This window comes from Anoplopoma fimbria, chromosome 9, assembly GCF_027596085.1.
Source record: "Anoplopoma fimbria isolate UVic2021 breed Golden Eagle Sablefish chromosome 9, Afim_UVic_2022, whole genome shotgun sequence".
Classification (NCBI taxonomy): domain Eukaryota; kingdom Metazoa; phylum Chordata; class Actinopteri; order Perciformes; family Anoplopomatidae; genus Anoplopoma; species Anoplopoma fimbria.
This window is the reverse complement of record NC_072457.1, coordinates 24,850,494-24,873,999: the sequence shown is the minus strand read 5'-3', so window position 1 is coordinate 24,873,999 and position 23,506 is coordinate 24,850,494. Positions and strand designations below refer to the sequence as shown.

Here is a 23,506-nt window from a genome sequence, read left to right as displayed (position 1 = left end):
CCAAGCACACGTGGCATTACATCGCAGAAAAATTGTGGAGATTGGCTGTGAGCAAAAAAATACAACCATTTTTTTCCCCCATCTCAGTAAAAAAACACTCAAAACGAGGTTTAGTTTGAATGGAGAAGTTTCGATACTATTGGTACTGGGTTATTTCTTTGGATACCTTAAAAGGTATTGAGTACCGATACCCAGCCCAACACATGACAGACCTTCTCTTGCTCCACCCACAAATCATTAACCATCTATTACTCTGTGTGGTCTTTGCCTTTCAGTCCCCTAATGCTTCTGCTTTGATAATACACTTTTTAAGCTACATCAGCCGAATGCCTAAGAAATAAGGTGACTGATTCCGCCAAGATAAAAGGGAACATAATTAGTGTAAGAAGGTAGAGATAATGAAGTGATAAATGCAAAGCCTGGGTATAGGAGAAGGTAACAAGGTCAGCGGGGAATTCATTGGTTTAATAAGAGATGAGGTCCACACATGATTAAAAAAGGGGGAGTGAAAGGTAGAAAAAAGACAACAGGAGAAAGAAAGAGAGGATAAGACAGGGAGCAAAGGCAAAATATTAAGAAAAGGGCAAGAGAGAGGCTGAGGGAAAGTGTGTGAGTGTGTTGAATGAAAGATGAAGAAAGTGAGAGGGAAAGGTTGAGTGTTGAAAGTCACTTTTAAAGTTGTAGGTGTTGTTTTAATGGCAGGTAGTGGATGAGGTAATGACCCTCTGTCCCCCATTCCCCCAAATATTTTCAAAAACACACGCAGATACACCCACAAGCACTTTGCCTCACTCTTCCCAAAATACATTTGGCTTCTGCGGCTACATTTAGAAAAAAAATAAAATAAAAAACGGTCCCCATTAAAATAACACACACTCATACACAAGGGTAATGAGTGCCACCAATACGTCTCCTGCTGAAGGAGAAAGAGCATTCATTATCAGCACCATGCACTTAGAAAAATGAAAAGTCAATAAGATAGCCGGAACACAAACACTCGCTCACAGCGGCTGTAATGACTGCCAGCTTTCCTGAGAGACGGACACGCAGGCGAAGTGAATGGGCAACAAACAGTGACGAGTAAATGAGCTGGCCACTTTAATCACTTATCAATATTATGCTGTGATATTCTGAGTGCAGAGCTTTACTCATGTTTAAACATACCAAGATATTTGTTTTGCTTCCTTTACAGTAAGTGAATGCAGAGATTTACTGATTCACAAACAAATATTTAAGTGGATTCCTGATACAGTGTTATATGACACATATACAATTAATTAATGCCACCATAGTTGTATTATCTAGTGATTTACAGCATCATCTGTTAGTCCAACACATAGTTAGAGTATACATTGCAACAAAAACTTTCGAAAGATGCCGTTTGACCTGTGATCATACTTTTTTTGTGATCAGTATTTTACTTTTTTTTTTTTAAAAGTTTGCTCAGCCAATCAAAACTAAATGAGGAAAATCCCTATTACTGTGATGATAATAATCCCAAAGCATGGTGCGTTTTCCAGCCAGTTCACCGCCTCTAAAGCTGAGGCATCATCGCCGAGGCGGGTGAAAGGGGAAGCCTTCAAAACTCCCAAGTTCACTCATCATCTTTATGGCCGGCCATTCAGAAGACAAAGATGACAGGTTCTCACTCACATTAACGAGCTGACAGCGACGGAGAGGATGGCGAGGAAGAGGAGGGATGGGGGGATGAAGGAAAGACAGAGAGAGAGAGAGAGAGAGTAATAAAACTTAGATGGGATGCCCAAGGCCAACACATGTAGGCTACTCAGACCCTCTCTGTTGACAGATGGGCCCTAAGGGGGTCACGAAGTAGATATAGAGGACTGGATGTGTGTGTTCCTCTATCCATTTTATAACTTTCAGCTGAGTATGGAAAGGTGTGACACACTCCCTAAACAAGTCATTTTAATTATCATAAAAGAGAGCTGGATGTCTGGCTATGAAGGTACTAAAAATTCAACATCCATCAGCAGGATCTAATATCGTTTTTCTTTTTTTCCCATCACTCTGGAACGTTTTTTTTTTTTTTTTTTTTTTATGTCTGCCACTTCTGAAATTGACCAATTTCTAATATGGAAATTGCTTTTTGAAAATAATATATCTAAATATAAGGAAAACCTTTCTGCCATGGCAGTAGGTTAGCTTGACCTGCCACAGCCAACATTTACCCAGCAGGAGGCATGTGCTTTTCTCGTTCCCTGTCCATCAGTTCCCTTTTGATGCTGTCTCGTAGCGAAAATGTCAAGCACCTAACGAAAAGAGCAATTAGGACCAATGTTCCCTTCAAGCTGATATTTTGGTGACCTATGTTTAATCATTTATATTCACCAATAAATCATTTTGACCTTATGAAAAAATCGTATCTTGACCATTCATTTTTTCATGTTTGTGCCCAGATGCAGATCTTTTACCACAGCGGGGTCTCTTTCTCCTCCTTTCCATTTCTGTGCAGCTGAAATGACCTATTTTCACAATCCAATATGTAATAAGATGTCAGTACACCTATGTAAATGTATAGTCTAAACGCTCCACCTTTCCATACCACTGACCATGATCCTCTACCTCTTGTACAAGCTACAGTAGCAGCTGGTGCTTTACTGAGTTTCAGTGATGGATACTAATGAGGGGTTTACTGAGGTGGAACCTGTGTCTCGTGAGGAGAAATAACCGTCTTACTTTCAGGATTTCTGAGTATTCCTGTGAGAGTACTGAAGAAAGCGAGGGGAGGAGAGTGTGTGTGTGTGTGTGTGTGTGTTTTTGTTTGGGTGTGTCTTAAATGTGCTGCTGAGTCAGCACGGAGGCAACAGGAGGCAGCGGCAGGAGGAGACCACGGGATTTCCGGAGCCCAATAGAAAAAGCTCCTCAGGGGGATTCATTGTGTACCATTCCATCCCGTCAGACAGCCGCTGAGGTCTTTAGTGTGTGTGTGTGTGTGTGTGTGTGTGTGTGTGTGTGTGTGTGTGTGTGTGTGTGTCACAAAGTGGTTATTGATGGAACTTCTACTTGCTTGGCAGGTCTCCCCTCGTCTGGGGAATCTCCACCCAAAGCCATGGCTGATGTGTGAGAATGTGAGAGTGTGACAGATAGTAAGGATTTGTGTGTGTTTTGTGTTTACTGTATGTGCGCATGAGTGTGACTCAAAGGGAATATCAGTACGAGAATTCAGTAGTCGTGTATTTATAACTTCAGCGTGTCTACAGTCAGTGGAGCATGACTCCGTGTCTGAGAGAGGTCACACACAACACCCTTCATGCCATCCTTTAACAGCCTGATTTATACTGCCTATGCATTCTGTGCTGGCTGGTGCCGGCACATCTCATGCATGCCAGGCACACATAGTAGTGCCTGGCATGCATGAGATTGCGTGTAGCATGTTATTTCTTTTTGTTGGAAATCCGCTGTTTCAAAATCCTTTTTGCAGCAGTTCACGGATAAGTTTATCCCAACATAATTCAACGGCTGAAAAAAATACAAAAAGACGCTGTGCCTAGAATTAATGCGGTGGTTTTTGGATGGGATTGGAGGTACGTGTCAGGAAAACCCATCTCCCAGCTTGATGTCCAACCAAACTTCTGTTTGTTTCCTGAGCTGCATGCCGCGTCCCTGCGAGCTCTACAGAAAACATCTCTCTCTGCGGGAGCTCTGCGCAGGCTTTTCCACAAAAGTATAAATTAGGCATAATTTGTCTTTCTAGGTTTAACACAGACTGATTCTGCTGAAGGCCAGATAGGCACGCAGACACACACACACTCACTCAGAAACACATGAGCATTAAAGTGCTTCTCTTGGAGAGGGAAAGCGGATTTGGGGAGTTTTAACAGCGGGAGGTGAGCTGTCAGGGATTTCAAACAAAGTGTCAGAAAGGGAAAGACTGTGTGTGTGTGTGTGTGTGAGTATAAAGACACTAGAAGTTCTGGGCCGGCCTACAGGTGATGAATATCTTTACGTTTGCGTTTGCATCGATCGAGAAAGACAGTGGAGAGGAGCCTTCGACCTGAAAATACCATTCACTTCACCTGTCAGGTTGTAAATGGTACTCTGCGATGGTCTTCTACATCGGAAACATCCACAATTCTGACACCACAAATTAGTTTGCTCGTTTTATGACGGCAACTTATAAAGAACAAGCATGTTTTCATAGCACGGTCCGAGGTTAGATGATATCCACCTAGGCGGATCGACCCATGATGATGGATTTGTTAAACAGTTATTTTTTTAATTAACGAAAGTCCTGTAGTTCTGTAGCAATTCAATGAGGCAGGTGGGAAAGCAGATAATGAATTCTAAATATGCAAATGTTTTCAGTAACAAAGCAGTGAAAGGTTGAAATACACTGAGAGGTTATTTGATGCCTGTCGTGTTTAATTTCCAAATGCAACCACACATTCCACTAGCCAGTCACACACTGGCAACGATTTATGGCTCGTCAAATCACATCTGAAAAGTGTTTCTGACGGCATCAATAAGCAGCCAGATCTATACAGCAGTTTCCTCCAAACCAAAGGAGAAGGGAAACTAACCACTTAGTTTATTTTTAGGGGAAATATATGACACAAGGGACAAGGGAAAAGAAAAAAGACAACAGTGGCACAACACATTATGAAGGTCTGCAAATGCCTCATTACGTGGGCTCATTAAAGCACGGGGAGGTTATGCGACAAGCACCTATGTGCAAGATTAGAAAAGCAGGAATTCCTAAAATTTTGGATTGGCTTTTAAAAAGTAGATTTTTCTTTAATGCTTAACATTACAATTTACATCGCCAAGTGAAAGTGTAGTATGAAAGAAAGCTAATCACCTATTTGCACTACATTGCACATCTCTGCTCTATACTTTTGCTCATACTGCTAAAAACTCCCTCACCCAAATAAACAGTTATAGTGTACATTTCTGCTCCATGTTCATGTTCTTGACTTTTACAGTAACTAAACTGTATTTTTATTTCCTCTTAAAATGTTTATTGTATTTACCAAACATTAAATCATATTCCTTAAAAGTGCATATTACCTATTTGCAAAAACATCTTACTCTGACTCTGATAACAGCACTCTCCCTTAGTCTTCCTCCTATGTGGCAAGTGTTCACAAGTCCACAGATAAAATCACATACAAACAAACTGTAGATTTTTGTTTTTTCTTGATTATGTGGGTAAAGACAGGAATCTATCGTAGAACATGCACATATACCAAAATATCTCTACAGTCAAGAACAAATGCAGGAGACCTGAATGGTAAACTCACGATGACTTAATACAATTGCTTTCCCTGACTACATATAAAGTCCAGTCATATTCTGAAAGGGTTAATGACATGGCAGCATGACTACTAAGAGGTCCTCCCTGTAACACATGAACGCCTAAAAAAAAGTCTAACCCTGAGGACATGTTCAGAGGCAACTGAACTTGTTATAAAAAGGTTAAAAAAAAAAAGACAAATCTAAATCCCAACAAGACGTGAACAAAGGTTCACCGCTACCTCGCTTTATATTTAACCTGCTCTGAACTCCAACCGCTGCCATCATAATCTTGGGTCATCTGTCACCAACCCTTTGTCCGTGCAACTCTCCTCACTTAGAGGCACTAAACACCACTGCCCAGTCTTTAGTACACCTAATCCTTACATGTGTAGCAAAAATGATTCCTTTCATGTCACATTTTTTGGTGTTGGCCCTATACTTGATTGTTATTTGATTGAACTGTGGCTAATGATCTTTTCAGGCCAACCATGTTTGAATGACAAATCAATTGTTCTGTTACAACTGAAATTAGGTCTTTTTCTTGTTTCTGATGACAGCTATCATTACATTACATTACATTACAGTCATTTAGCAGACGCTTTTATCCAAAGCGACTTACAATCAGTAGTATATTACATATCATTCACCCATTCACACACTGATGACAGGCTACCATGCAAGGTGCCACCATCAGACTCTAACTAACATTCATGCAACATCCAGTCCACACCGATGGCAAGCCTTCGGGAGCAACTTGGGGTTAAGTGTCTTGCCCAAGGACACATCGACTGCCGTTGCTATCAGCCAACAAGAAAATGCCTCAACCATCGCTTCTCCCATTCAGCAACTGCTGATCAACATTTCCACTCTTACTGGTTGTATTGTTTTAGCTGTGATTAAATATGCTGTAAAGTATAACATAGCTCATCTGAAACCCCCCCCCCCCCAAAAAAAAAACCGCACTGCATATTCACAGTATGTTACCACTTGGTGGTATTATCAGTACATATGCTGTTTATTTTAGTGTTGGTCTAACAGTGTGCAGTTTTAGGTTTCATTTCAATTTTAAAATTGAAACTTGCCGATCTGATATCAATAAACCTGAAACTTTCAAAACCTCACCAGAGGAATTCATGAAGATATTTTCAATTTACAAGGATTTCCACATGTACATTTTACAGATATGATTAGTTCAACATCTTTTAATTTATGTTCTTAAACCTTTTTTTTGAACATGTCATGATATATATGTGTTATACGTCCTCTAAGTGACGTCTGCAGTAAAACACTGGCCGCTCACTAATCCAATGAGAGCTTGGAAACATGATTTAGTTGAGAGAACAGCACGCTGTCAGCCTCAGTGAGATACACTAATGGAAAAATATAGCATTTAGTTTCGCAAAGAGACGGAGGTGAAAAGGCATTCAGGAATTCAAGCACAAACAAAGCAATATAACTGACTGTCTTGGGTGATTGATGTGGTTTGGACGTTGTTTTTAAAGAAAATGTTTACTGCCAATGTAGCGTGTGTGGACGTGTCTTTGTATTGTGTATGCATGTGTGTCTCTCTTACCCACGGTTAGCTGACCGGTCAGTTGTCCCTGATCGTTCCTAGCATTGACGGTCACATTTCTGTCTGACTGGAGGATCAATGGACTGTCCTAGAGAGAGGGGGAGAGGGACAAAGATGATTAAGACAACAGCAAGTAGTACATTTCTCACACTGTCACAAACAAATGATTAACTTTCAGTCTCCATTCCCACACACATGTTCTCTCCGCTTTCTTTATCCTTTTCCCCACCAATATGTTATTAACCCGCATATCCAATGCTGCCCTGGCCTTTATCAACCTTCACACTTCACACTTGACTCCCTCTCTTTGCCAGCCTGACATACTCTGCATCTAATTTGCATAATCTATTCAAGACAGCATCCTATCTCTGAGTGTGTTTGCATGTTTCCAGTTGTTTCTGTGTGTGTGTGTGTGTGTGTGTGTGTGTGTGTGTGTGTGTGTGTGTGTGTGTGTGTGTGTGTGTGTGCGCACACACAAAAGACGATCTAATCTCAACATAAATGAGCTAAATGCAGGTGTGACCCTGTCCCTGACCTTTGCAGCACGCTGCCCACATCGGTTTACGTTCAGTGGACGTGTGTTGCGATGAATGCTAACCCCATGTCTGCCATTTTCATTGTCTTTCACTGTCTCTCACTCTCTCTCTCTCTCTCTCTCCCCCCACCTTCCTTCCAGTGAGCAAAACTGTCTGACTCACAATCGTTTCCAACTTTCCTTTCCGTTCTCCTTCCTTCTTTCATTACATCTCTACACTTACATCATTTTCTTTTTTATTCTCTCTCCCTTCCCTTCTCTCACACTCTCTCTTTTAAATTGCTTATTTGTTTTGGCGGCGTGAAATGAATGGCTCACAGGTGACCCAATTTCTCCGTTGATTTCCCAAAATTAATATCTTGCCGCATTCCGGTCTGAATTCTAAATGAGAATTGTGTTAAAATTGGAAAGTCGTTGATCCGTTGAAATGGAAAAAATCCTCTTCTTCCTTCCTCTTCACTCTCTCTCTCTCTCTCTCTCTCTTATTTTCTGGTCTGCTTACGCAGACAAACACCTGTTTATGCTCTATTTTTGAGGGTCCAGGGAATCAAACAAAGAAAACTGACACAAAAAGTGCACACAGGACTTGAGTGTGACTATCTGGGTAACGCACACACATACGATCATTGCAGATGTGAACACACACACACGAACGCACACCAACTTCTTAATGAGTCTACACATCGCACGTACTCACACCACCCACTCATACGGAGTCAGGTAACAAATTTGCCAATGACGGTTTGTTGTGCAGCGCCTCTCTCATCTGCTTCCCAGCTCATGTATGCTGGATGAATCTTTGTCAACGGGGCGTGTGATAGGCTTCACTATATTATCTTTCCACTCTGTTAAAAGCAATGGGCGCTTCGTAAAGCATGGCAGATGTAATGTGCTTCGAATCATTCCAGCTCAATGGGCAGTGTGCATGAGCAGGCCTGATCCCATTCATTTAGAGCGGGAGTCTGTCATTTAGAAATGCAACCGTAGATGGGGAATCTTATTTGATTAAGCACTCATATGCAAATGCGTGGGAATAAGGCCTGTAAATAATTGCTGCATATTAAACAGTTGCTAATGTCTGTTTATGAAGCAGGACAAACAATCGGACTGGTGGTGCGTAAGTGAAACGTAGGAGCAGGTAACAATAATGGCTTGTTGGTTCTACCTGTAGGCTACCAATAATGATCACAAAGTTTTCACACATACATGACGTATTGCATTTAGAATGGACTACATGTCATCACACAAAACCGTTAAAGGGTGGACAGTGTGTGTGCTTGTTTACACTCGTGCTGGCACACGGTACCGTGATGAAATCCATTCAGACAATACTGTTGATAACTCAGGTATAAAATCCATAATTCTCAAGTGTGCAGTCTTCACTATGAAGTGACAGATACTCTAAATCAATCAAGAAGCAAAATGCAGGAATAAAACTGACTTGTAAGGAGCTGCTGCATATGAATACCTATTCAGCTGGTTTTCTGTGTCACTAAAGGTTCATCTCTCTCCATCACAGCTCTGATCTTCAGTGAGGTTTGCCTGATGTTTGATGGTGGTTTGATGTGTTCTCATTTTAATATTAGTTTGAAGTTCATCCTTTTGGAGTTTTACTTAAAATGTTTTTTGTTTTTTTTCACTGCAGAATGGTGCTGTAATCATTTTACGTCTTGAAGGCATGAATCCATCAGAGGACGCATACAATTTAACATTGTTTGATGTCAGAAATCCAATCGATGATGGAATAACACTCAAGTGTGTGTGTGTGTGTGTGTGTGTGTGTGTGTGTGGGAAAGGTTTGTGTCTGGTGTCCTTGCTATTTGCATTGAAATTGATAAATACTACTGATACATATGGAACTTGCACTTTGTCATGCCAGTTGCAGTCCACAGCTGCAGTCTTTCAGATACACACACTCTTTCACTGACTGCCAACAAATGTAGCTGTGGCCAATTAGTGGCAGGCTAACAATGATTACAGATAAGTCCACCTCAGATAAACACTATCCAACACGCTGTATGAAAGCACCCTACAGCATTTTCACATATTGCACATCCCATATTTCAACATGAGCTAGCTGTTATATGCATTATAGTTATATATTTCTAATTCAGTTTGCAGACAGATTTGTCCTCGGGCAGCCAGAGGGAGACAATTAATATAAGCCCATAATGGAATTTAAGGAAAACAGTGAAAGTTAAAAAAATGGAATAACAATAAGCAACAGTAAAATAACATATTTTAAAATATATTCAACTCACATTCAAAACAATTCTTTTGGGACATATGTTCATTTGTCAAGATATGTTATACTAATTGTTTGCATTAGATTATTAGGCCAAATTGGCTTTTGCAGAATCATGAAATAGTAGTGTGCTAAAAAAGAACTTGCCAATAACATAGAAAGACACAAGGGTTTACAACTGTTTGGAAAAGCCACACTCACAGATCTGTCTAGGGAATTAAAAAAAACAAAAAAAAACATGCTGGGACTTTTAAATATGGATGAAATATGATGAAAAGTGACAGAATTAGTTGTTAAACAACAGCAAATTAAAGTCTGAGGGAAATGTTTAAACCCTTTTTTAACCTTTGCACAGCTGGCCAATCACCATATGGATAAATTAAATTGAATATTGAAATCCTTGGATACGTGAGATGCATACAGTGACAGCGGTGGTACTGGATGGATAATTGGATACTATCTAAAAACAAAGTCAAAACAAGGATTGGCGAGCGCACGTAGCTATTTCCTCACATGTGCCATACATCATCCGTGATGTTTACTTTGTGCTCAGTTCACTTCTCTGTTTATCCCCCTCTCTGCGCTGTCCCTGCGGCTTTTGTTTTTAGAGTCTCGCTCATAAATCTCCCCTCATCGTGTGAAATGTGCAGACAGGCACAAATAAATACACTAAAGGCACACGCATCCTGTGAGCCGACACAATACACACCGCGCCGCCATTAATTCAGTTAATAGTTTAATTTCTCTTTGATTATAAATACAGGGAGAGGGGCTGCCAGCCTGAGGTAGCCAGTGTAATTAGTCAGGTGATAATAAGCTGTGGACTGGTGGATGATCATCACAGCCTCCAGCCACCAGTACAGATGGGTCCTAATAACAGCTTTCAGCTCACCTGTCTTACTAGCTGTCTCACTATCTCAGCGCCTGTCTGACTGTCAGCTTAAACAGGTCTGGACTGAAGGTTCATAAGTGACCTGATTGGTTATTTGTGTTTGGTCATCACTCTAATAACAGCTTTCAGCCATCCCGTCTGTCTCACTGTCTCACCAGTCTCAACAGCAATGTACTCAAGCCTCATACAAGATACATTTAGTTGATTCATCTTTGCCATCAGCCTAATAACTGCTTTTAGCTCACCTGATTGTCTGTGACTGCCTGTCTCACCGATTGTCTGTCTCTATATCTAAAAGGCACCGACATGCAGGAGATACTTTTAGCTGTCAATTTAACAAAAAGCTTTCAGCCAGCTATCTCTGGTCTGTCTAAGAAGCCAGCACCTTTCCAGCTGCTCTACCTGTCTGTCGGCCTCTCTGTCTGACTGTGGTTAGAGACAGATTTTTGTCAGGTCAACAAATGAAAGCAAATATTGTAGTTTATTTAAATTCACGTAATAGACACATTTATTTTCCAATTCTTCTCTCAGGCACTTGGACATGCCCATTGAACATAAAATGTAGATCACTTGAAATACTCCTTGTTTACAGCCGCAGTGCTTTAATTTGACAAAAAACAGAAAGAAATAAAGAAAGATCATCTATATTTATGAAGTTGTAAATATATTATAACAGTTTTCTTGGCCACTTGGAGGCAGTGTTTTAAGTTGATATGATAAACTTAAACACATGTGCAGCAGTTACAGAGCAACATAATCATTCATGAAAAGTGTGAGGCAAATTTCCTATTGCTGCAATGTTTTCAAATCATCATGTTATGCATTATTATAAACACAAGTCTCTACAAGCTGATTTTCATACCATACACATATGAAGAGGATCCAGTGGCTACCTCAAAAGAAGGACATTCAGACTTCGTAGCCCAAACCTTTATACGGCAAAATAAGGCATTGACTTCAATAAAAGGCCAGTGTTGGGATTCAACTGACATTTAAAGTGTATGCTATTTAAAAGAGGATTAAAATCATGTCTGTCTTTCTGTGATAATCTGTTAAGAGTCATCAATTATAGATAGTTGTCAGGTACTATGAAGGAGCTGTGAACAACAATGGCAAGACAGAGAGGACCGAGCGATAGTGATAAGGGATGTACAGAAAAGTGGTGAATGAGGCAAAGAGTTGGGGGGAGATAAGACAGACATGGAAAGCTGTTTAAATCTATCAGTAAAGGCAAGTGCACAGTTTATAGCCCTAGCTGAAACAAAATATCAAGCGGGTCCCTGCATTCCTCTTACTACTTTAATTCAGCTAATTAGCAAGGACTGTTACATAAGTGATATGTTTGTTGGTGTGCTGTGCTAATTTGTTCTTTTCAGTCCCCACAGCCATGTAACAAGAGGAAATAAAGGAAGGGTTTGCTCATAATCTTTCTCTCTTAGAGCTTGGATTTAATATGTTCAAGGGTCTTTGTGTGCTCTCGGGAGCCTTATCAGCTGTTTAACATGTCATCCGTGTCCTGTACAAGCAGTGTGTCAACAGTTTTGAGATCAATTACATCCTTTTGAATCAGCTGGCATGAGACATAGCCAAAGTCAAGTCATGTCAGATTTTTGTGTGTATGCGTTAGTGTGTGTGTGTGTGTGTGTGTTTTGTTTGTGAATTTGCAAAGTGCAAAATCCCAAGGCCCAAGCAGCATAACATTGAATGTCAGGGCTTTCTGTACATTACAGCAATGATGTAAAACCTCTACGTCAGAAACAATAAACACCAGTCATAGCACGGCTTGATTGAACTACTTAATATCAATAAGTTTACTGGTTTTTCAAAATCATTTGAAATGGAGTTATATGGAGCTTGCAAATTAAATCATGGAATTCATTTCATCATTAGAAAGCCAGCTTTGCATCAAAACTACAATTACTATTCCATGATCAAAATGTCAATTATTTCTGTATTCAATTAATTCATCTTTTTGAGCTACTACTTTGTCTCTCATTGGCCCATCTCAAGGCAGCTGCTGGAAACCGTGGTTATTGCCCTTTAACTGGTGAGAAAGGCGGGTGGCTCTGGCTGAGTTGATGGAGACTTGACGTGATAACATTTGGGCCCTCGTACCACAGGGGCCCTCCAGGACTGCAGGGTTAGGTATTGGCTTCCAATCCTCTTGCCTGATTATGAGTCTCTGTCTTATATGTAACTTTTAAGTGGTTCTGGTAGAGTATTCCTCAATAAACTCTTCTCGGTTCATTGGGATGAGTGATTATATAAATAAACTAGAAAGGCACTTGGAGAGCGCAGACCTCTGCCAAGGCCATGCCCAAGAGCCCGGACTGATTCCCTAATCCTGTTCCCACCCACAGTGTATGTGTCTGCTCCCGTGCAAGCATAGATTTTGTCCATGCATCCACTTCCTGCCTCGCACAACAGAGTTCAATCATAAAATATGATTTGTAAAGTTTTTCCTCCCATTGGTTTAATTGATATTTGTGTTTTGTTAAAAACCCCGCCAGTGCCTCAGAAGCAGTTCTGGCAGAGAGAGGTACACAGAAGTCAAGTATGCCAGGCGACACACTGTCACTGAAAACCTCTCAGCTAGACTAAATGTCAATGAATGCATTGGAGACTCACTGGGAAAGTGGCTGCATGTGTCCGTGACATTCGATAGAACATTGTAGCTGCTTATTCTACCGGACAGGTGAACCGCGGACTGTCTAAAAGTGTAAAAGGAAACATGCAATATTATCTTTAGTAAAACACAGACAACACTCATTGTTGGACTGTCGGACAGTATTTTATAAGTAGCTCCACCTGCTGCTTAAACACGTTTCAGCTGGATGGGGCTTTCTTTTTTTCTTTTTCTTTTAATAAACATTTTTGAGACCTCTCTACATGTAACTCTGATAATTGGGATATTTTCTTGTAGGCTTGCTACAGGGCTAGGATTTTTCCTTCCAAAACTCTAGACATCTCAGATCATCAGAGGTGTGACAGGTGTCTTAAAGCATATCCAAATTCACACTAACACAGATGTCAGTTATAAGTAACAGTGTAAAAAAACTGCAACAGGTATCACAACAAAGTGTCACAAGAGGTTCATCTGTTGCCTTTAAAAAAACAGATACAGTGGAAAGCCCGACCCGTAAAACACCACAGATGTAACTTTTTTTTGTGATTACATCATGTCGGCAAGGAACTGATACTTTGCTCTGAGCATTTCAGAGTCTTGCTTTTGAATGAGGACATAGTTTGTTTGAGGTTCTCTTTTCTTTTCTTTTTTATCTCCAAGCAAGCGTTCATAGGCTTGTTTGTGTGTGCAGCCTGTGCGGTGTGCATTTCTGCCGACACATACTGCTGCTTTATATATTTACATATACAGCAGAGTAAGCTTCTATTTCACCACAACAAGCACAGGTGTGTGCTATTTGCAAGTCTCCAGACACAAACAGAAAACAATTGAAACCATTAATCCAGCTCTCCAGCTAGATGAGGAATAATTTGCTGTCTTTTCACACATTCCAGGTGATCTCTTCATGATTCATTTTAGGATTCATTAACTGGCACTGTGTTATTGAAAAATCATGCAGAAACCTGCTATTTTACGATACAACTATTACCGACCTAATCCAACAGCATTTACAATACTAGAATTACCGCCTCGGGGTTGCATGCCTCTTCCAACCACACAAGTAGCAGTTTGCATCCTTATCTGTCCAAAACAACAACACAGCATATTATCCTTTGAGTCAAATTTTGTTACATTTACATAAAAAGCACATGAATTTATGATCTAACACATGTTTTGTGAGGTTGCAGTGACCTTTGACCAGCAAATTGTAATCAGATCAAAGTTGACATTGGTGCCAAGTTTACATTTTTTCCCTTCAGGCCTTCCGTGATGCCGCGTTCCCGAAAACGGGCTGGACGGACCGACCCGACAAACGTTATGCCTCTGGTCAGGTCTGTCTCCGGCACAGAGGCATTAATAGGTAGTGCACATTGCTGCTTTTGTTCCTATTCCTGAAAAGTTTACTGGGTGGACAAATCTATTTAATGGAGGTTCTAGTAGCGTTTTCCGGGGTTACGGGCTCCACTGTCCCGCCAAGCCCCATTGCTCTTTCTCCCAGACTGCAGACAGGTTTGTTCTTTACCAAAGGGGGAAAAGGTGGAAATAGATACAGATAGGTTGAGAGAGGTGGGTATGGTGGGCTTGGGGTAAAAAAGGAAGTTGGGTGAAGGGAGGAATAGGGGTTCAGAAAGTGAGAGTTGGAGGGAGGGAGGGAGACAGAAGCAGAGGTAAGCAGAGACCTCCCGGCTTCAGGGTTGCAGAGTGATAAATCTTGAAACGAGGAGGGAGGGAGGAAGGAGGGGGAGCGAGATAGAGATGCAAGGGAGAGGAGGGTAAACCGCAGAACATTTGTTTTAGAGATAGACACACCAAATAAATCTATAAACAGAAGGCGCTACGTCAGCCCTCTACTTTCTGCTCCTCCACGATAATGTATGGTGCTTAAGGGACCCGTCAACAAAGTCACACAGCTCGAGAAAAAGATGCCAGCTGGAAAGAAATACTCGATGAGATTCACGTTGGAAGAACCACCTTTGTTATATCGCACCACAAATCGGGGGTTATTTATGTCCAATGTTTATTACTATGCGTAATTCAGTTTGTCTTGGAAAATAAATAGATATATATTCAGAATATATGTATACCTTTTTATATGTGCATCAGCAACCCTCTAAATCTGTGTATTGGTAGCCAGGGGCTGGCCACTCTCACCAAATGATTTGAGTTGGCTGCCTTGTTTGTTCCAACATCTAAATGTTTTCTGAATAAATATAAATGTAAGTGCATAAATGTGATTTTTTAAAATGCATCTGATCGTTGGTGAGAGGAGCATTTTGCTGGAGCCTCTGGAACAAGTGCCTAGAGTTGTCACCTATGCATCTATTATTCCAGAGATTTGCAAAAGAACTATCCTGCAAGGCATGTTTTGCAAATGATACATTCCAATCTTAGGGCTTAGAGATCAAATACACCTGAGGGATTTTTGCATAACATCTCAGACAAGGGCTCAGAAAAACATATTTCATATCAAGGTCTAAAGCACACAATCTGAGGATACTGTTAGTCCTGTTGTGGCATTAGTCAAATATTCCTTGTGAAAGTTTTTACCGAGGCTGAACACAATCTTTCAGTACAAGAGAATATAAGAAACAGTAGACAAACTACAATTACTGGCATGGTCCATGTCTAGGCAACATGTCATGTTAAGTTTTGTGAGGTAACTGTGACCTTTGACCACCAAATTCTGATCACTTAAACCTTGATTGCAGAAGAAATTTGAAAAAAAAGTGTTCTTGAGGTATTACTTCATGAGAATGGACCAGCTGTTGCTGGTGTGGAGGAATAAAAAAAACTAAACTATGTGGATGCTAGCAATGGCATGCAACTTTAGTAGCATTTGTTCTTATTTGTTTACTGTCTTGCAGTCTCTGATTCATTTCTCAATGCAGTGTTTAGCATTACACTTATCTTTCAGATTCTGCATTCACATGTAGAATCTTTAGGCAACAGGACAAAATGTTGGCATCAGAAGCTTTCTGGTTTCTGTTTGTAGTCTGAGTAGTATTAACCATCATGCTTGAGCATGCTTTGCTTGAATGCAGTAAACAGCCGATGTGAAGAGCAAAGAGGCGGAACACACTGGCCGATGGCAATATCAGAAACACTTAGCTATCGTCTGAAGATGACTCAGCTTTTTATTGGTTTGAAATTTGCTTGTTAACGGGCTACTTGTGAAGCAATCCGGATGTACCCGTCGTCTCTCAACTCCAGTCTCCCATCTTTAGTTGCTAAGCAGACTTTAAGCAACGAGCAGCGCACAGAAAAGGAAGTCTTGGCCGGTGGGACAAGTCTTGGTCTTGGCTACACCTGAACTCCATAGATATAGCCCCCAAGGAGTAGGAAAAAGTGAGGGAATATTCAGATAACCTTGTCAAATAAGAACGATATTTCCAAGCCAAGTATAGATTACAGATCTTGTTAAACAACTACTCATTACTACTTCATTCATGTTCTAAATGGTCTCATTATATGAAGGGGTGGGAGGTGGGGGTAAAGGTTTGATAAGACACCAGTTCATTACAGAGTTCAAGCACAGCACATGCCCATTTTTAAATAGTTCATTTTTGGGCAGTTCTGCAACCAGAATAAACCCCAAAAGACAAGGGGGGAGCATGCAGTGTGCATGCTCCCCCCTAACACATAAAGGATCCAGCTGACAAGCAGAATAGCTGATTTTAGTACTTTCTTGCTGTGAGGCAACGGCGCTCCCCACTGAGCCACTGACCCACCAACAAACATATAATATCAAAACATAGTCAGTAACATGATTTTTTTTCAATATATCAGAATAACTCCACTCCATGAACACCATGAGTATATGTCTGCTTTAAACTTGCATGGAGGCTGAATCAGGATCCTGAACTGTAGGACTACAGTAAAAACCAGTAGAACTAATCAGTCATGCACGCCACAAACACAAGATACTGCACCCGCTCCCCTTCAGAGGACAGATAAGGTCCCCCTCAAGGTTATCATACTTTAACATACAACATCCTAAGTATGCAGCCTGTGTTCAAACAGAAACCTCATGTAAGCACACGTGCAGTGCTACCACATCAACATGAAGGTACCGCATTGGCCACATCAAGGCAACATTTGTCTCTATGGAGGCAGATTTTCTGTGTCCTGTGGCATGGTTGAGGAGAGGAGAAGAGACAAGATAAGTGGAGAGGACGGAGGAGGAGAGCATGGCGGAGCAGATAAAGTCGCAATGCTCCATTTGCCATGAAATATTCCCCCACGGTAAAAATACTTGAGGTGAAAGAAGAATAAGTTAACTCTGGAGAAGTTTGTGTGTGTGTGTGTGTGTGTGAAATAGAGAGTTTGTGTGTAAGGAGACTGCCATTTGTAGGAGACAACACCTTTATGTACAAATGTGACAAACCTTGACCTTGTTCACAAGTATTTGTCTAAATGTCTGTGTGTGTATATGTGTGTGTGTATTTACTTACAGCTGTCCATGCAGACAAGCCTTGCTGCTAATAGATTATTGATCAGGCTCAGTTTCTGAGACCTGTACTGGCTGACGTACGCACACACACACACACACACACACACACACACACACACACACACACACACACACACACACACACACACACACACACACACACACACACACACACACACACACACACACACACAGATTTGCAGTCTCATGAATATTTTTTATTGAAAACAACTTAAGACAACTACTCCTTAAATTAGTTTTTGTTTTCTTCCTTTCTTACTCAGCACTCTAGCAGGACTGGTTGCTGTGTTGCTTTCGTTGACACATTGGCTTTCAGGCAGATGCTGCAGAGTCATGGATTCCAAATAGAAATCTTTGGAATGATATTGTGTCTTTCAAAATTCATTTAAAATCTGATTCATCTTTATACGTGTTTTATGTCTCCGGCAGCCCTCTTTCTTCCTTTAGTTTCCTTGTATCTCTTCCGTCCAATTCCCCTGGGGATCATGACAGATCCTTTTCCATTTGTACTGAACTCAGGCGAATATAATATAATATATATATATATATATATATGTGTGTGTGTGTGTGCTAGAGTGTGCGCATAACTGTTCCTTTCCTTGAACGGCTATACAGACTCTTTAACCTTGTCACCTCTACACAGTCAGGACAATCCATCCCATCAAAGCAAGACAGATCATAGGTAGCACAGATAAAACCTCTTACATTACTGGTCTATTACTAGCCTAGAGTCTGCAGGGTCCAGAACTAATCTAGATCACGATTATCATCGCTAGGGGGAAATACAAAAACAGGGATGCGCTGGCTTATCTTTCGCCCTCAAGGTTATTTGGTTTCAAACCTGATCTACATCACAGGCGGTGCAGCTGTAGTTTCAAGAAATGCCCCCAAAACAAAATGAAGGAGACGAGGCGACGACAACAGAATTAACAAGGATGCAGTTTTCAACAACACAGACAACACTTTCAGTCTGAAGAGTATAATGCATGCTGAGTACCTAAACCATCTCTCTCTCTCTCTCCTCTCAACACTTACTGAACACTAAAGAAATGCTGCAAACGTGTTTTATCTGCTTTGATAAACTTTGAAGGGGGAATTGGGCACGTTTCAGAACTTTTTTTCAGATGGACTAAATGTTTCAGACTGTTTGTTGTACAGGATTCAATGTCAAATAACAATTAAGTGTAACAGTTAGCTCTTTTGGTGTGCAATTCTCAATCACCAAGCTTGTTTAGCTGTGTAAAGTCTTCGCAAATCTATCACTATATGCATGGAGTCAGTCTGTAACATTCTTTCGTGGGCGATCTCTGTGTTTACATTTGGTTTTGGAACTGACACTTAAATCAAAGATCCTGAGGGACTTTTTGGCTCATTTGCAGCATTTCAGTATGTCTTGTGGTCTGTTAGTGTCTCATTGCTGCGACTGGGATTTCTGGATGTTGGCATCTCCGCAGAGCTCTCAGCCATGCGATGAAATCCCCAGTCGATTATCTGCCTCCATAATTACTGGGAATGGTTTACAAGGACGGGACATGAGTGAGATGAAGTGGATTCTCTTGATGGGGGAACATGGCATAAAATGTGACTTGGGAATGGTTGACAGAGATGAGAGGGGAGTGTGAGAGAGACAACTGGGAATTCATCTGAGGGATAAGACATGATGGAGATACTGTAGAAGGGACATAAAATGTCTCCAACCCATGGAGCTAAATGAACCTGTTGGAATGCATTCATTTTTCATAATGTGCACTGAACATGATGTCTTTATGTGTGAGCTGAAATTCTGTTTGGCATCACACATTTGCAGTTAAAGGACTTCAGAGATGAGACACATTACTTTGTAACCATTCGTCCATGTTGATGGGGTTTGGGTGGTACAGGCAGATGTGAAAGACAGTGAAACTTAAGTGCTTATTTGCAAAACACAAAGAGGCAGAGCTTAATGGAAATAGTTTGCAAAAATGGAAGAAGAAAAGGCCTTAGAGGAACTTCTTCAATGGTGCTTGAGACAGAAGGGATAAGATAGACAGGACACACTGGAGAGACACATGAGTAGGCTATAATTGGTTTCCACGCATAGGGAAAAAACAACAACAACTTGGAAATATTTTCAGATGAAAAAGAAAAGAATATTTTGGCAACCTGTACCAACTCCTAAGGGAAGTATCCGCCTCTTAAGCCGCTAGTTGCTCCACTATGTTGACAAACTAGTTGCTTACTTTGTCTGTCGGCTGTTTGTTGCAGACAGACAATTTGTATAAAATAAATAGCAAATTACACAGACAAAAAAAGTACGTAATAAAGTTGTTAATTCACTTAAACATACAGTATTACACACACAACTAATAAACAAGCAAAATGTACTGAAGTACATAGCTGCTTAGTACCTATTTATTTGACCTCGATAGGCCAGGTTAACAGAGTTCAATCAAATTATGGAGGTAAAGTTGACACTGAAGACCGCAGCATATGCTTCCTCATGGGGTTGTGTTGAAGGTGAGGGCATATCCAAACAACAGGTAGCAATGACTGGTGCCCAATGTTGGAACGAGGGAGAAAAGGCTGTTCATCCAATGATAAGATAAGTTGAGATAGAAAACTAAACATAAATCTCAAATGTGAGACTTTTCAACGATGTAATTCACTAGTTTTTCAAGACAGTGTCCAAGGACGGGACCAGGATGCGATAGGAAAAAGAAAAAACATATGGATGCAATATTTTCTGTAAACATTAAGTACAACACCTCTCTCATCTCCTTTATTTCTATTTTCTATTTACTTTTCCCCATGATCTCTCTTTTTAACTGTCTTTTCTTCATTTCATTTCCAGGTTTCCAGGCAACTGAAGACCCCCTGCTTATTTACATTCTTGTTATATCTCGCTTTGATCTCCATCCAGTGCTTGGTTCCCTCTGCTGTGTTACTTACTTTACTTTTACATAATTGGTCTCGATGTGCCATTTGGTCATGAAGTCATTTTTTAATGGAATATTTGGAGAAGAGAATCATTTTAAAGTGATGCACTAGTATCCACAATGAATGTGGATAATATTTGATGTTTGAACTGGTGTGGAGTGGATATTTGTGAGAATTTGCTATCTAATATATATAACGTGCCTTTCGGTACCACCCAATCCAACTGAGGGACTCCTTTGCAAAAAATGTACTTTAGTCGCAAATAGTTTGCCTGTCTGTTGTCTTGGGATTTCAGGTCCTTCACTTTCTTCCCTCTTTTTAACTCAGGACTGCCCGACAGTTTTGGTTCATGGTTCCTGTCTATGTTTCATCCACTGTACTTTGATGTGGGTCTTTATCCTCCTGGAGACTCAGATCGTGTTTGCTATGTCTTTCTTCATAGCTACTTTTGCATTACGTGTTGTTCACAAACGACTGCAGCAGACACTCCCAGCACCTCTTGTTTCTTACTACTTCCTCTATGTGAATGGCATGTCATTGAGTTTGCCTCTTGTAAGACTATTATTTTCCTTTCTGTGCGTTTAAAACAGTTTTTTTGGTCATACGTATCATCCTATTTACCCTGTTGTCATGCATAGTTTGCTGGACGAGTTCTATAGACACTTATATACCACATGCCACGTAATGCACTTAAAACCTTGCGACAATCCAGATGACATTTAATTTGTGTATAAGGTCCTGGGTTGGATATTGTAATTCAGACACATCTCTTTGACAATGTGTGTAGTGATTTAAATATGCTGCTTTTAAGTCATGTATTCTGCTGCATATGGCAAGACCAATGACTTTGCCAGTTTTCACTTTTCCTTTTGGCTGGAGCGCTGGATTTCCCAGACATCATCTTTGGACCAATGTTTACCATTGTTTGGGATGATATTTGGCTCTTCTGTTCTACAGCTGTGCCAGGCCCTAACACCTTCAGGGAGAATCTTCAGTTATCACCTCAGCTGTGCCAGGCTGACATCTGAGTACAGCACTGGGATTGTTTCACTGGCAGATCTATTGCTGTGTTATTGTTCTGGCCCCAGAGAAAGGGGACCTCTCAGTCAAGGGAACCTTACTCCTTCATGATTTTACAAGGAGGAACACCATCAATGAGGGAAACATGTCTGAATACTGCTGCTCTTAGGTCTTTAGGTAGGAAGGGGGAGGCTGGCCAAGTGCTGGAGGCAATTTCTTTACACAATTCCTCCTTGCAACAACTGGTAATTTCCAGTCTGACGTTTTGTATGCTCTATGAAGAGCCATACCTTATCAACAAAAATACAAAAACTCAGTTAACCATTTCACTTGAATAGATAACCAAGTTCCTGACTTAGTTTAACATATTCAAAACCACCATCAGCGAGGGATTGTATGAACCTTGCTCATACATACCTTGGGGTCATTTTCTCCTTCCACTGCTCATCCCTCTTTATTTTTTCTCCTTTTTGGATGTGTCTCTAATACGTTTTGCAGATTTCTTCTGTTGGCTAGAAAAATGTCTACAACCCAACACAGCACTTTCACCGTTTTGACAGGATCAGAGAAGCCACATGTAAGCCACCGCCAGAGTGACGGATTGTGCTACTTAATCAACACATCTGCTGCACTGCTGTGACAGTGCTTTCCTCAAATTATTCACCAGACCTGAAGCACTTCACCATTTGGTGTCGTCCCTTTAATTTACCTCAGGAGTATTGCTCTACGATTCAAGTGTGCATAATGTGTTTAGAGCATCCCAGGTGAAAAGTGGATTATACTGCAGGAATGGCTTTTATGTACATTTGAATACATTTTGCTGTGACTGTTTCACAATTGACCCTTCACTAAGTAACCCCCGCCCCTGAGCACGGACTGGCCAATCATAGCATAGCATCAGCCAGCTCCGACAACCATACAGCTCTGCACCGTTGAATATCATGCAATATTTTCAGTTCTTCTTCATTTTCAGGGCTGCTTTTGTGAAGTACGTTTTGTTACTTCTTAATTTCAGTGTGTTTTGTCTCGATTGCCAGGTGACCTGCAACATTTGTGATCACTGCTGAGTCAGTTCGTTTTTTCCACAAATGTGATAACTATTCATGCACTCAGTGAAGAAATATCAAATTTGGTGAAAGTGTTGGCTCCATTCTAGCTCCATCAGTCTAGCAACAAAGAGGCAGGGCTTAGTGAAGGGTCAACTGTCACTGCTGTGAATCCCAGCTAACTCCAGCTCCCAAACCTTTTTCAAGCAGCAAACTACCAACTTTTTTCATGCCACCTTTCACCCCTTCAAGGAGTGAGAGTTTTACACTTTCAGAATATTCCGTCAGGGAATTTGTGTTCACTCAAATTCACTTTCTGTCTTTCTGGCTGAGTTAGCATAAGGAGTAAGAATTGCCAATATGTGGATGTTACACCAGAGCAGCAGAAAATGAAACCTGCTTACTTTGCACTCATGTGCATGTAACTGAAATGCAACTGATCCACTTACAGTGCTGTCTCCTAATTTGTCTTGCACTTCTTCTCTTACACACACGCACGCACGCACGCACGCACGCACGCACGCACACACACACACACACACACACACACACATAGAGGAGAACAGTACAATATGTAATTAAGGCTGAACCACATTGTACCAATGATCTACATACTGGTAATTAAATATAATCTGTGTGTCTCTCCTCAGTGCAAGCTTGTGTGTCTGTGCAAGCACGTGTGTATGAGTGTGTGTTTAATGTCATAAGGCCAGAGCAGTGTAATGCCACACTCCCGTCCAGTTAATTAATTCAAATGTCCACCCTTAATTAAATTCACACAGTGGATTGTGACCGTTTCCTTGGAAACAACCTGTGCATACAGAACACGGTCAGGAAGGAGATGTGTGCTGGGGTGTTTAAAGAAACGCACTGTGAATGTCAGTTCGGTGTATTTTTGTGAGAGTGCGTTTTCAGTACGAGAGCAT

General features: G+C 40.9%; 1 protein-coding gene across 1 annotated transcript in view; it reads right to left on the bottom strand.

Annotated features, from left to right (window-relative positions):
- Nucleotides 1–23,506, bottom strand: part of LOC129095804 (zeta-sarcoglycan-like) — a 146,695-nt gene that overhangs the window by 65,045 nt on the left and 58,144 nt on the right. The window contains 1 exon segment of the mRNA XM_054604368.1: nt 6,830–6,917. Coding sequence (XP_054460343.1) covers nt 6,830–6,917 — 88 coding nt within the window.